This window comes from Leucoraja erinacea, chromosome 19 (genome assembly GCF_028641065.1).
Source record: "Leucoraja erinacea ecotype New England chromosome 19, Leri_hhj_1, whole genome shotgun sequence".
NCBI classification, from domain to species: domain Eukaryota; kingdom Metazoa; phylum Chordata; class Chondrichthyes; order Rajiformes; family Rajidae; genus Leucoraja; species Leucoraja erinaceus.
In genome coordinates, this window is record NC_073395.1 from 35,426,611 (window position 1) to 35,439,952 (window position 13,342).

Consider the following 13,342-nt stretch of genomic DNA (forward strand, 5'->3'; position numbering starts at 1 on the left):
GGCCAAGGAGCTCATTGTAGACTTCAGGAAGTCCAGAGGCGGCATGCACACCCCCATCCACATTAACGGGACGGAGGTGGAACGTGTTTCTAGCTTCAGGTTCCTGAGAGTCAACATCTCCGATGACCTCTCTTGGACCCACAATACCTCTACTCTGATCAAGAAGGCTCATCAGCGTCTCTTCTTCCTGAGGAGACTGAAGAAGGTCCATCTGTCTCCTCAGATCCTGGTGAACTTCTACCGCTGCACCATCGAGAGCATCCTTACCAACTGCATCACAGTATGGTATGGCAACTGCTCTGTCTCCGACCGGAAGGCATTGCAGAGGGTGGTGAAAATTGCCCAACGCATCACCGGTTCCTCGCTCCCCTCCATTGAGTCTGTCCAAAGCAAGCGCTGTCTGCGGAGGGCGCTCAGCATCGCCAAGGACTGCTCTCACCCCAACCATGGACTGTTTACCCTCCTACCATCCGGGAGGCGCTAAAGGTCTCTCCGTTGCCGAACCAGCAGGTCGAGGAACAGCTTCTTCCCGGCGGCTGTCACTCTACTCAACAACGTACCTCGGTGACTGCCAATCACCACCCCCCCCCCAGACACATTATTATTTATTCAAATCATGTGCTATGTCGCTCTTCCAGGGAGATGCTAAATGCATTTCGTTGTCTCTGTACTGTACACTGACAATGACAATTAAAATTGAATCTGAATCTGAATCTGAATCTGAGTCAAGAATGTATAATTGTCATGTGCACCCACAACAGAACAATGAAATTCTTATTTGCAACAGCATAACAGGCGTGTAAACACAATACTCATAGAATATGAGAACGTATGAGAAACGACAAAATTCAATAACTTAACCCTATTACTGATGCAAAAAAGCTCAGGGTGCCCCATCAAATCTTATCAATCGCTTGCTAATCGCATGACTGCGTCCAACCGCTGACTGGTTTGTTGATCGTATTGCTAGATATGAACTGTTTTGGGAGAGAAAAATGCTCACGGCAGACCAAACGTGTTAAACAGAAATTGGTTAGATACTGAGCTTTACACAGTGAGAAATCATGTGAAATAATCACTGACTTTTATTTTAAATGAATGTACCTGCATGTTATACTGTTTAGTTTGGAGCGAGATAGTCCACTGAGTTCGCCCAGACCAGCGTTTTTTGTTTTCCTATTTGTCAATTTTTTTGTGCCTGATTATTTGATGGCCAATTAATCGCTGTCTCTACGGGGGTTGCGTCCAATCACCAACCAGCTTGCCTTAAAATTCCCGTCCAATCAACAAATAGGTCTCCTCCCGTCCAATCAGTCGCTGTCTCCAAGGGCATTGTGTCCAATCACATAATGCAGTTTATGGTAATTAACAGCCACGGTAAAGGTTGGAAGCCAGCGGAGGTACTGACAGTCAAATGGGAGCAGGAGAGATTCAGACAGTGTATAATCCATAGCACCTCAGCGTACAATTTCATAATATATTCTAAATAACAGGGCTGACAGACCTTGACTGGGAACCTGGGGCTCACCATAATTGTTCCCAATTGGGCCCGACACCCCCTAAGGCCGGCCCTGGAACCATGACCTAGGAGTCCACACACACTTACGCTGGAGTTCCCAGCCTTGGGCTATTTTAACAGAACAAATGTAACATTGTGATATTTTACAGATGCAATTTCATATTTACTGCTGTAACTGATCAGATTGTTAATAATTTGCTTTTTGTTAATGTAAATCATTCAAAAAAATAAGAAAAGGCTATATTGATCTTTCAGAATAATCTTCCAGGTGATAGTCATGTTCTGAAATTTCATGTCCTGCTGAATGACTTACTGAGTATTTTCAGCCATCTCAGATATCTATTATCTGTAGTCTTTTTTATATTCATTTAGTTTTTATTGGTTTACAGTCTACATTATTTGTCTTTATGTTAGCAATAACTTTTAAGGATATAGAATAACAGCTCAGAAACAATGTGCCAAAAGTGATGCCAAGACCAACTCTTATCTGCTTGCAATTAATTCATATCCCTCCATTCTCAGCCGATGCAAATGTCTCTTAAATGTCACAATTGCATCTATCTTCACCACCACCCCGGCAATGTGTTCCAGGCAATCACCACCCTCTGTATAAAAAAAAATAACCCGCACATCACTTTTTAAAAAAATTGGCCCCTCTCATCTTAAAGCTATGCCCTCTAATATTTGATATTTCCATCTCGGGCAATAGTACTGACTGCCTACCCTATATGTTCACATAGTTTTTATATTCGTATCAGGCCTCCCCTCAAACTCCGACACTCTAGTGAAAACCATTCAAGTCTGTCCAACCTTTCCCTGTAGCTAATACCCCTAATCCAGGCATCATTCTGGTAAACCTCCTCTGCACCCTTTCCAAAGGTGCCACATTTTTCCTGCAATGTGGTGACCAGAAATGCACACAATACTCCAAATGCAGCCTCACCAAAGTCTGACATAGCTGCATCATGATTTCCTGCCTCTTGTACTCAATCTGCATTAATCATTTAAGGTTGGGGTCATTGGTTTGAAATGTGTAGTCTGTAGTGAAGAAACTGTGCTTACCGCTATTCAGAGTCAAAGAAGAGTCAAAGCCCCCACGGCGGAAATGTCCCGATCCATATTGATGAGGCCAAGCTGTTGGTGTAACCCCGGCGGGCTCTTGTTTCGACCCCCGGCGGGCGCACAAAGTGCTAAATTCCAAAAGGGATTGGACCATCCATATCTTCATTAAGATGGAATTTAAGTAACCAGGGACCCGCCCGGGCTCCCGGTATATGTATGCTGTATAGGAACTGGACAGCAGCGCTGGCTGAAGAAAGGTTATTCCGCAGCTCTATTTTCCTAAAAGAAGAAAGACGGAGACGTCAAAGAAAAGGGTCGGGTCTCCAGGGGAAAGAATTTTGAGCTCCCCCCCCCCCCCCCACCCCCCACACACTAATAATCGTTGAAACAGAAAATGGTGTTTACCATCTAAAAATGGAAATATCACTGGAATTTAAGCAATTAGTCTGTATTGAACTGGAGCAGTGGGTGTTCAATTTAAAAAGAAAAGACTCATGCAGGGACTCACTCAGTAATATCGTTTGGTGACCATCTGAGCAAATCACTTGCAATTATCTGTATTGTCAATAATTCATCGTTTTATAATTGTTATTTAGTTTTATAATTTTAGTGAACTATACCTAATAGGGGTAAACACTTTAAGTAATTACTGTATTTAAATGTATAGAATCCATAATCTTAAAAGACATTTCTTAAACACAACTAACCACTTTTTGGCAGAAATATTCTATTCTGTTTTTTTCCACAGTTTCCAAAGAACTAAAGAATATCTTTGCCAGGGCCAGGAATGGAGAATTCTGTGTCCTGAAAATTGTGATTGAAAACGGTAGGTTGTTCAGGAGCTGGAATCTGCACTTAGCGAGAATCACCACAGAATTGTCTTTTATGTCACATCTTAAACAGTCAAACCTTTTAGTATGCTCCTTATAAAACATCAAATCTTATAATACGAAAACAAAATTATATTATGCAAGCCAAATTAATTGTCTTCAAATGTAAGATTTATGACTCCACTACACTGATTGAAGATACTGCCTGCTCACGTTTATTGAAGTCCAATACGGTCTTAAAAATAATTAGAGGGATAAATTGTGCTCTCTCAATTTGTATATCTTTTGACTCGCGTCACAAATGCAAGAAGATATGATACAGAAATGATTAAAGCGATACAAATTGTGAAGCTAGGGGATACTGAAAATTGGAGAATTCATACCATTCAGCTACCAAAGAGGAGTACAAGGTATTGTTTCTCTAGTTTTGTGTGGCCTCACTCTGGCAATGGAGGAGGTCTACGAAGGAAAGTTCAGTATGGGAACGGGAAGAGGAGTTAAAATGGATAGTAATCGTGAGATCCTGTGGGCCTTGGCAGACCAAGCGTAAGTGTTCAGTGAAACAATCACTAAATCCGCATGTGGTCTCACCGATGTACAGGCGGCCACATCGGGAACACCGGATGCAGTGGATGAGGTTCGACGAGGTCCATGTGAACTTCTGCCTCATTTGGAAGGACTGCTGGGGTCCCTGGATGGTGGTGTGGGAGGACAGATAGGGAGAGTGTTACAACTTATATGGCTGCAGGCCAAAGTACCTGGGCAGGGGATGGTTTGGGTGGGAAGGGATGAGTGAACCAAGGAGTTGTGGAGGAAATGGCCTCTAGAGGGCAGAAAGAGGTGGGAATGGGAATATGTGACTACTGGTGGGATCACAGTGGAGATGATGGAAATGTTGGAGGATGATGTGTTGGATGCGGAGGCTGGTGGGGTGCAAGGTGAGGACCAAGGGAACTCTATCCTTGTTGCGTCGGAGATGTCCTCTTTCGTTAGTAAATGTGGCTTTTCCTCCTGCTGTCATCTCTGAATTCTTTTGCTGAGAATTTGCAACACATCAATAAGGAACTGTCAGAATTGAGCGTTTCAGTGCTGTTCTGTGAATCTTCCATTTGAAGTTCACAATCTTTATGTAACTCTAACAAACAGCATTTCTACCCATCAATGCTGTTTTAATCAATGGAATGTTGTCGAGCAGAGGGATCTAGGAGTGCAGGTGCTTGGTTCCTTGAAGGTCGAGTCGCAGGTAGATAAGATGGTCAAAAGGTCTTTTGGCACTTTGGCCTTCATCAGAGTATTGAGTATAGAAGTTGGGAGGTCATGTTACAGTTGACTAAGACGTTGGTGAGACCGCATTTGGAGTATTGTGTTCAGTTCTGGGCACCTATTTTATAGGAAAGATATTGTAGTTTGAAAGGGTTCAGAGAAGGTTTATAAGGATGTTGACAGGACTAGCGGATCTGAGCTATAGGGAGAGGTTGGGTAGGCTGGGTCTCTATTCCTTGGAGCACAGGAGGATGAGGGATGATCTTATAGAGGTGTATAAAATCATGAGAGGAATAGATCGGGTAGATGCATAGATCTATTGCCCAGAGTGAGGGAATCGAGGACCAGAGGACAAAGGTCTAAAGTGAAGGGGTAACAATTTAATAGGAATCTGAGCGGTAACTTTTTCACACAAAGGGTGGTGGGTGTATGGAACGAGCTGCCAGAGGAGGTTGTGGAGGCAGGTACTATTGGAACGTTTAAGAGACATTTGGACAGGTACATGGATAGGATAAGTTTGGAGGATATGGACTAAACGCAGGCAGGTGGGACTCGTGTAGCTGGGACATGTTGGCCAGTATGGGCAAGTTGGGCCGAAGGGCTTGTTTCCACACTATATCACTCTTTTAGAAACTTACAAAATTCTTATGGGGTTGGACAGGCTAGATGCAGGAAGATTGCTCCCGATGTTGGGGAAGTCCAGGACAAGGGGTCACAACTTAAGGATAAGGGGGAAATCCTTTAAAACCGAGATGAGAAGAACTTTTTTCACACAGAGAGTGGTGAATCCCTGGAACTCTCTGCCACAGAGGGTAGTCGAGGCCAGTTCATTGGCTATATTTAAGAGGGAGTTAGATGTGGCCCTTGTGGCTAAGGGGATCAGAGGGTATGGAGAGAAGGCAGGTACGGGATACTGAGTTGGATGATCAGCCATGATCATATTGAATGGCGGTGCAGGCTCGAAGGGCCGAATGGCCTACTCCTGCACCTAATTTCTATGTTTCTATGTTTCTATGACTTGACAATAGTTTAGCATTAAAATAAAATGTAGGCAAGTTACAGGATTGGGTTTTGCATTTCTGATTTTTTTTTCTTCTAATTTTCCTTGCTAATGTTAATTATTTGTTACAGAACAACTCAAGGTTGGTGCATCCAGGGAGTCTGTTAGCAGATGGGACCAAGAATATGATCTGTGTATTCTTCCTCTGTTAGAAGAACAGCAGCCTGCCTATATCTTGTACCGATTGGACACCATGAATGTTCAGGGATTTCAGTGGCTCTTTATTGCCTGGTCACCTGACCTTTCACCAGTAAGAATTTGGCTGTCATATGAAGATAAATGAAAATGTGATTTAAATATAACAAGCTTTGCAAGAAAAGGCCTTGGGACCGAATAGCATTTCAAGAAGGTTCCGTCTTTCCAATTTAACAGGAAGGTGTTGTAGTTTATTAGGATGTAGTTTATAGGCACTCTTGGCTGTATGTTACTTTGAATCAACGTAGTGAATTGTGTGTCTATTAGAGAGGGGTAGAGGGATTCTACAGTGTAGTTTTCACAACCAAACCAAACACCCATCGTAAAACAATGATGCTCAGTGGTTGAAATCTCAGCAGTCATTGTGAAATTTAACTTTCTACTTTACAGCAGGATTTTCCCTTCCCCATCACCTCTTGTCCAGTGTGAATCTCATCCCAAATGGTGTCAATAATAGTGCAGCATATAAAATTAATCTTTGGTGTGTACAGCATACACATGACACTTAAATTCCATCTTAAGTCAAGAGAGTTTTATTGTCATGTGTCCCAGATAGGACAATGAAATTCTTACTTGCTGCAGAACAACAGAATATAGAACGGGAGATAAAAGTCCAGTCTGTCTATAGGCCAATAGATAGATAGATATAATTTATTGCCACACAACCAGGGTCGGTGGAAATTTGGGTTGTCAGCAGCAGTACAATAATAAAGAACACACAACCACAATAAAACTGTAACACAAACATCCACCACAACATTCATCACTGTGGTGGAAGGCACAAAATTTGGCCAGTCCTCCTCCATTTCCCCCCCGTGGACAGGACCAGAGTCCAGAGTCAGTCCAGGATCGGCTCTTCCTCACCGGAGACCGCGGCTATAAGATGGTGTAGGGCCGATCGGTCGAGATTTAAAGACTCCGCCGCAGCCAGAAGCACCGTACACTGCAGGGCCGGCGGTCGAAGCTCCCCTCCAGGGGTGATGGTGAGTCCATGCCGGCCCCACGGTAGAAGTTGGCCGCGGGCCGGCAGTGATGGCTTCTTCTTCCCCCGGGTCCCCCACGAGGGATCCCGGGCTGTAGACGCCGCGGCAGCTGGAACTCTGCAGACCGCGGCTTCAGGCTGCCGGCAGCCCCGGGCCAGCGAAACGGAGCGCTCCCCTCCAGCGAGCCCCAGCGAGGGCTCACCCGCTCCACAACGAGAGTCCACGCTGCGCCCGCCGCTGAAGCCCCCGGGCGCGTCTCCGGGAAAGGCCGCGCCGATCCTTGATGTTAGGCCACGGGGGAGGCGACCTGAAAAAACTCGCCTCTCCATGGAGGAGGCGACCAAAGCGGTTTCCCCCTTACCCCCCCACACCACCCCCCACACAAAACACACGAAGGAACATTAAATACATACTTTAAAACATACTAAAAAATAAAAAAAGGTTGAAAAAACTGACGCGCTGCTGACAGGCTGCTGCCAGAGCAGCGCCCCCTACAGACCATATATACACAATAAATATTCGATAAAGTGCAATAGTAATAATAGACTGTTATTGCTCAGAGCTTATTTGATGTTGTGTTTAATAGCCCGATGGCTGTGGGGAAGGAGCTGTTCCTGAACCTGGATGTTACAGATTTCAGGGTCCTGTACCTTCTTCCCGATGGCAACGGAGAGATGAGTGTGTGACCAGGATAGTGTGGGTCTTTGATGATGTTTGCAGTCTTTTTGAGGCAGCGACTGCGATAGATCCCTTCGATGGTGGGGAGGTCAGAGCCATTGATGGACTGGACAGTGGTCGCAACTTTCAGCATTCTTTTCTGCTCCTGGACGTTCAAGTTGCCATTGAATAAACAAAGTTCCCATTGAATAAACAACGTTCTCATTCTATTCTAAACTCGTTTAGCTTGGAACTGATATTGAAGGATCTAATGTGTCTTCAATGCAGCCTCACAAATCTCTTGTCCACCTTGTCCATGGAGTTCATGGCCCTTTGGCATTTTGACCTTTGGATCATTTCCAGGCTGGTGTTACAAATCTCTGCGGGAACGGATAGAGTAAGATGGGCATTTTCCTACATTTCCAGCTGCTCTAAAGTCCAGATTTTCATGGTTTTACCCAAGGTCTTTGCAAATGCCTCCTTCCAGAAGGACGTGGCTGTTGTCTCCTAGTTCTGCCACCATTTTGCACAAGCGATGGGCTTCTGATGGCCAGTACCTTCACCAGCTCTCAGCTCTTTCCTTTATGGGTGCATTCTCATGTCCCACTCTCATCAAGGCAGCTTCCGTTCATTAAATGGCAACACTCTCCAGTAGCTTGCTTATGCTGTGATATCACAAGCTTCATAAATTGCATCAACAGGTCAAAATGCTGGCATCTGTGGGAATTTGCAATTAATTAATTGTATTTAGGTAATTGATCTAACTGAATTAATACAGTGCATTGTCCTCACATGATTTAAGTGGGTGAATCATCATTGCTGTTTTATGAATCTTGAAGTTAAATATCTTCATAAGGGTTTAACACCCAGCCTTGGGATATCTTACAGAGGAATATTGATAACATTAAAAAGTAGCAAAGCAATTTTTAACTGGAATATTATAGCAGGCATCTAAGTAATCACAAAGCTTATAAATTCTGGTTAACATTCCAGACTCTCCCTCTCCATTTTATCTAAAACAAAACATGTTATAGATGCAAACTGGAGATGCTGCAAGGATTGACATCAATCAATTCTGAAAATCCTCCTTGGTCTACAGGGACTGTAATTGCCCTTTGATCGATATACACCGGAGTTTGCTTCTTATTCTACTGCCAGTGAGAAGTGTAGGTCACTAGTTGCACCATTAAGATTAATTTCTATTGCATTGATTGGTGATTACAGAACTGAATATCAAGCATGCGGATCTGATGGTTAGATTCGGATGTACAAATGTGAATCACACCACAATTATTTGATCCATTTTCCCAATGGGAAGAATTTCTACAGCTTACAGTTAGCAAAAAATAACAAATTAAAGATTTTATGTACAATGTGCATAAAGGAAACCATTTTCTATGATCCTGGCTAAATACCTGCTTCTGCAACATTTGAGGTTCTACCCATATGTTCTGGTCACTACAGAAAATGTTGCCTGCATATAGCATTAACTTAGTGTTAGAGATTTCATCTTAATGCATTATGGAATTATTTTGTAGATTATTATTGTGTAGAATTTGGAGTAAATGATACTGAACATCAGTTAGATGTTTCAAGGCTATTTAAAAACAATGGAAATTGCTAGAATCAGTGGGTTAAACAGAATCTGTGGAACGAAAAAGAGTTAATGCTTTGGACTAACACCCATTGAAGTTTAGATGCAAGTATTCTTTGAATGTGTGTTATCTGATCATTTGTACCATTACCAAATAGCTTGATTTATTTTTCTAATTTATATATTTTTTTTAAATAAAGCATCTTAACAGTGTAAATACATAAATGTGAGATTATTTTAAAAGGTTTTCAAGACTATCTTTAATGCATGTTTTTTAAATTTCCGATGTTCAGTTTCCTAATGTGGTTTATCAGTGCTTCTTATCAATATTAATTAACGTAGTATTGCTCCCAATAATGCAACATACTTAGCATTGTTCTTATGGTAGATTTTTTGTAAAGCAGAATATATATTTTGAATGTTTGTCATGTAGCTCTGACATACCAGTTGAAAAAATTATGAAATATTTTCTAAAATAAATATAAATTAGATATAGTATTAATAAATAAGATGATTTGTAGATTTCGGCACTATTCTAATTCGGGGCATCCATGCATTTCCTGTTTAGTTACTTTCCACTCACTGTGCCTGAGTGTCAAGTCTTGTTTGATAATACTCCCAGTTCATTACATTCAGAGGCACTATGTTTATATCCACATTGCATTTGCAAATGTCATGACATGTTTACTTAATCTAAGTAGACTTTTTCAAAGTGGGTGAATGTTTTTCATGCAGCCTAGAGCTACGTAATTGTCATTGATGGTATTTGTTTAAAAAAGCTGAATCTGTGTTCATAGAAGGTTTGTGAAGTTTTATTTTCCTATATCTTTTCTGCAGGTTCGACAAAAAATGTTATATGCAGCAACAAGAACAACTTTGAAGAAGGAATTTGGGAATAGCCACATCAAAGATGAATTATTTGGGACTGTAACGGTATGAATCTACTTTTTAATCTGTGGTTCGTTTTTGTTTTGCTACCAGTCCTTACTCTATCTCAGGATATCAGTGACGATCTCAGGGTGATATTTGATGTCAGTTCCTAATGTGCTCAAATCACTTTATTTGCATTGATGTTGCATCACTAGTAAAATGAACTGTGTGCAATTAATCCACATCCATCGTTTGGCTTTACCAAGTCAGAGTGTGCTCCAAGTCTAATTAATTGTTGCCCATTAAAGGGAACATGAGCCCCTGGAACTAGAGGCAAAATATTCAAAACTAACAAAAATTTCAGTGTGGTGGTGAAAAGACTTACAAAGTATCTGAAACAAAACCATTTCATTGATAAGTCAATCCAAAAGGCTGGCATAGCAGGCTTCTCGGGATGCCTTGAACATACCAGCATTATATGGCATTAAATCCAGACTGCTAAGAAAGAACGAAATAATCTGCATGTCTTGTTCCTCGATCTGGCCAACGCCTATGGATCAGTTCCTCATTCGCTACTGTGGATTGCTTTTGAATTCTTTCAGTTGCCTGCAATAATAACAAATCTAGTAAAAAACTACTTCCAGGATCTGCAATTTTGTCTCACAACATCGGACTTTACCACAGCGTGGCAACCACTGGAAGTAAGCATCATGGCGGGGTGCACCATCTTCCCATTGACCTTCACTGTGGCAATGGAGCTCATTATCAGGGCATCAAAATGGGTTGTGGGAGGAAAATGGCTTCAGTGTGGTCAGCGATTGCCACCGATAAGAGCCAATATGGACAATATAACAACACTAACAACAACTATCCCCTGCACCAAGAGACTTCTGGAAAAACTTCATCAAAACATCACATGGGCAAGGATGAAGATTAAACCCAGCAAGTGCAGAAGCATCTCCATTGTCAAAGGTCAAGTCAAGGATCACAGATTTCATATTGACGGAATACCTGTTCCAACTGTTTCAGAAAGGCCAGTGAAGAGTTTGTGTCGATGACATGATGCAAAGCTCACGGAAGGATCTCGGCTAAGTTTTGTCATCAGAGCCACTTATGTTGTTCTACCATCACACCAGAACCTGAAGCAGTGGTTTGGAGAAGACCCCGTTTGCTCCCTTTGCCAAGCACCTGCATCACTAAGGCACATTTTAACAGGATGCACTATGAGCCTCGACCAAGGGGGTTACACTTGGCGGCATAACCAAGTTCTCAGACAGCTGGCATCAGTCCTTGAACAGAGACGAACGACCACAAATGCTTCCCCACCAACATTGTCCACTTCACAACATTTGTACCAGCAGGCCAACCTCCAGAGCTCCAGATAACATCAATGGATGCAAGCATTCTGCAGCCTGCTCGGGATTGGAAAATGGAAGTGGACTTAGAAAAAAGGCTTGTGTTTTCCCGACATTGTGTAGCAATGTTACAAAATTTTGAGATAAAAAAAATCAAGTCTGCAATTTATCCCATCAGATAAAGCATAAAGATAAGTTTAATTTGACACCTAATTCACTTTCATATCTCAAGTAATAAAAAGGTTATGGCCATTTTCATACTCGGAAATTAGCATCTTGTTCCCTATTGATTTTCTATGGACATAACAAAAAAGCTGTGATCATGGACAGTCAAAAGCCCATAACCTTCTTAAAAATTAAGAGAACTGAATGAAATTTTCAGTTATCATAGATTGAACCATTCTGAAACAAATATAAAATAATCTTACTTGGGTGACCTGAAATTAAAGCATATAATTAGTTAGTTACCCAATTGTAGCTAATTTCAAACTTCAATTACTAGATCTAAACATCTATCCATTTCTTAATAAATGATTAACATTTTTAAATAGCCTAAGTGTCCAAATAATATTCACAAATAATTCACAATAAAACATGATTTTTAAATCTCATTTACATCAATTTATAGGCCAAATGGAAGGAATTTAGTGTTCAATTGCTGTAAATTAAAGTCAATTTAAATCGGCTTTCTAGTGGGTTCCTGTGAATGCGCTGGTTTAGAACGTTCACATTGCGTTGGATTTGTGCCCTCAAATGCCCAGAAAAATACTGCGGGATATAAAGAGCCCAAAATGAGCTACTCGCTATAGAAAACTTTATATACAGGGTTCTTAAGAAGCCCCTTTTAATGTAAAAATAAGGTACATACCTTTAATTGTTTGCTTTATAAAACCCTGGGGCTGCGAGAGGTCGCTGGTTTAGAGAGTGATTTTTAAACTACTATAACTATTATACAAGGCCATAAAAACTAATAATATCTTTTGCGACAGGGTCTTTCAGCGATTTTCCGTTAATGATTTACTAAGCTGAACATTTTCGATTGCAACAGCCTAGTAAAAATCGTGTTTTAAACCCGCCCCCTCTAAACAGCGCCAAAATCGCGCACACGGGGTGGGGCAGATTCTCAGCCACGATTCAGGTAGGTTTTGTAACATACCTACATTGTGGCTACAACACTCCGGCCAGACATGGTCCTGTGGTCTACAACAGCCACGTTGGCATACGTTGTGGAACTGACAGTTCCATGGGAAGATGGTGTTAAAGCTTATGAGAGGAAAAAGACCAAATACTCTGAACTGGCAACTGAAGCTTCCCAGAATGGCTAGAAGATCAAGATTTTCCCTGTCGAATTGGGATGCAGGGGATTTGTTGATACACCTATGACCAGGCTATTAAAGAAAATGGGGGTGAGGGGTCGCTCCCTCCAACAAGCAATCAAGTCATTATCAAATTCTGCAGAAAAAAGCAGCAATTGGATTTGGATCTAAAGGAGAGACAACAATTGGGCTGCAAGATGAAGACAGGAGGGTATGGAACTGAGGGGGGTGCAACTGGGACGCCAGGTATCACCGTTGAGCCCTCTGGAAATGTTGTAGGCTTATCAATGAAATGTCAAAGAAGGAGGGTGCCCACCTGATGAACCCGATGACGTACCTACCCTACCTTCCACCACTCCAATCCCACTGCAAATAGCAAGAGTGCTGACTTATTACAGGGCTTGAAAAATCAAGTCCTATTAGCTCTACTACATTATACACACACATTATTATATATATATATATATACATTATATATATATATATATATGCCTATTTCCACCCTGTATCTTTAAATTAAACTAAAACACTAAAACCAGAGGGAGTCTAAAGGTCTCTACCCGAAACGTCACCAAATTTCTTCTATCCAGAGATGCTGGCTACTCCATGGAGTTCGCCCGCACAATTAAAGCAAGGAA

The 13,342-nt window shown here is 41.8% G+C and overlaps 1 protein-coding gene across 1 annotated transcript in view; it reads left to right on the top strand.

Moving 5' to 3' along the window:
- LOC129706493 (twinfilin-1-like) overlaps positions 1-13,342 on the top strand; it is a 36,820-nt gene that overhangs the window by 11,077 nt on the left and 12,401 nt on the right. Inside the window, exons 2-4 of the mRNA XM_055650831.1 lie at positions 3,330-3,407; positions 5,806-5,984; positions 10,001-10,096. Of these exons, the coding sequence (XP_055506806.1) occupies positions 3,330-3,407; positions 5,806-5,984; positions 10,001-10,096 (353 nt within the window). The remainder of the gene's footprint in view (positions 1-3,329; positions 3,408-5,805; positions 5,985-10,000; positions 10,097-13,342) is intronic.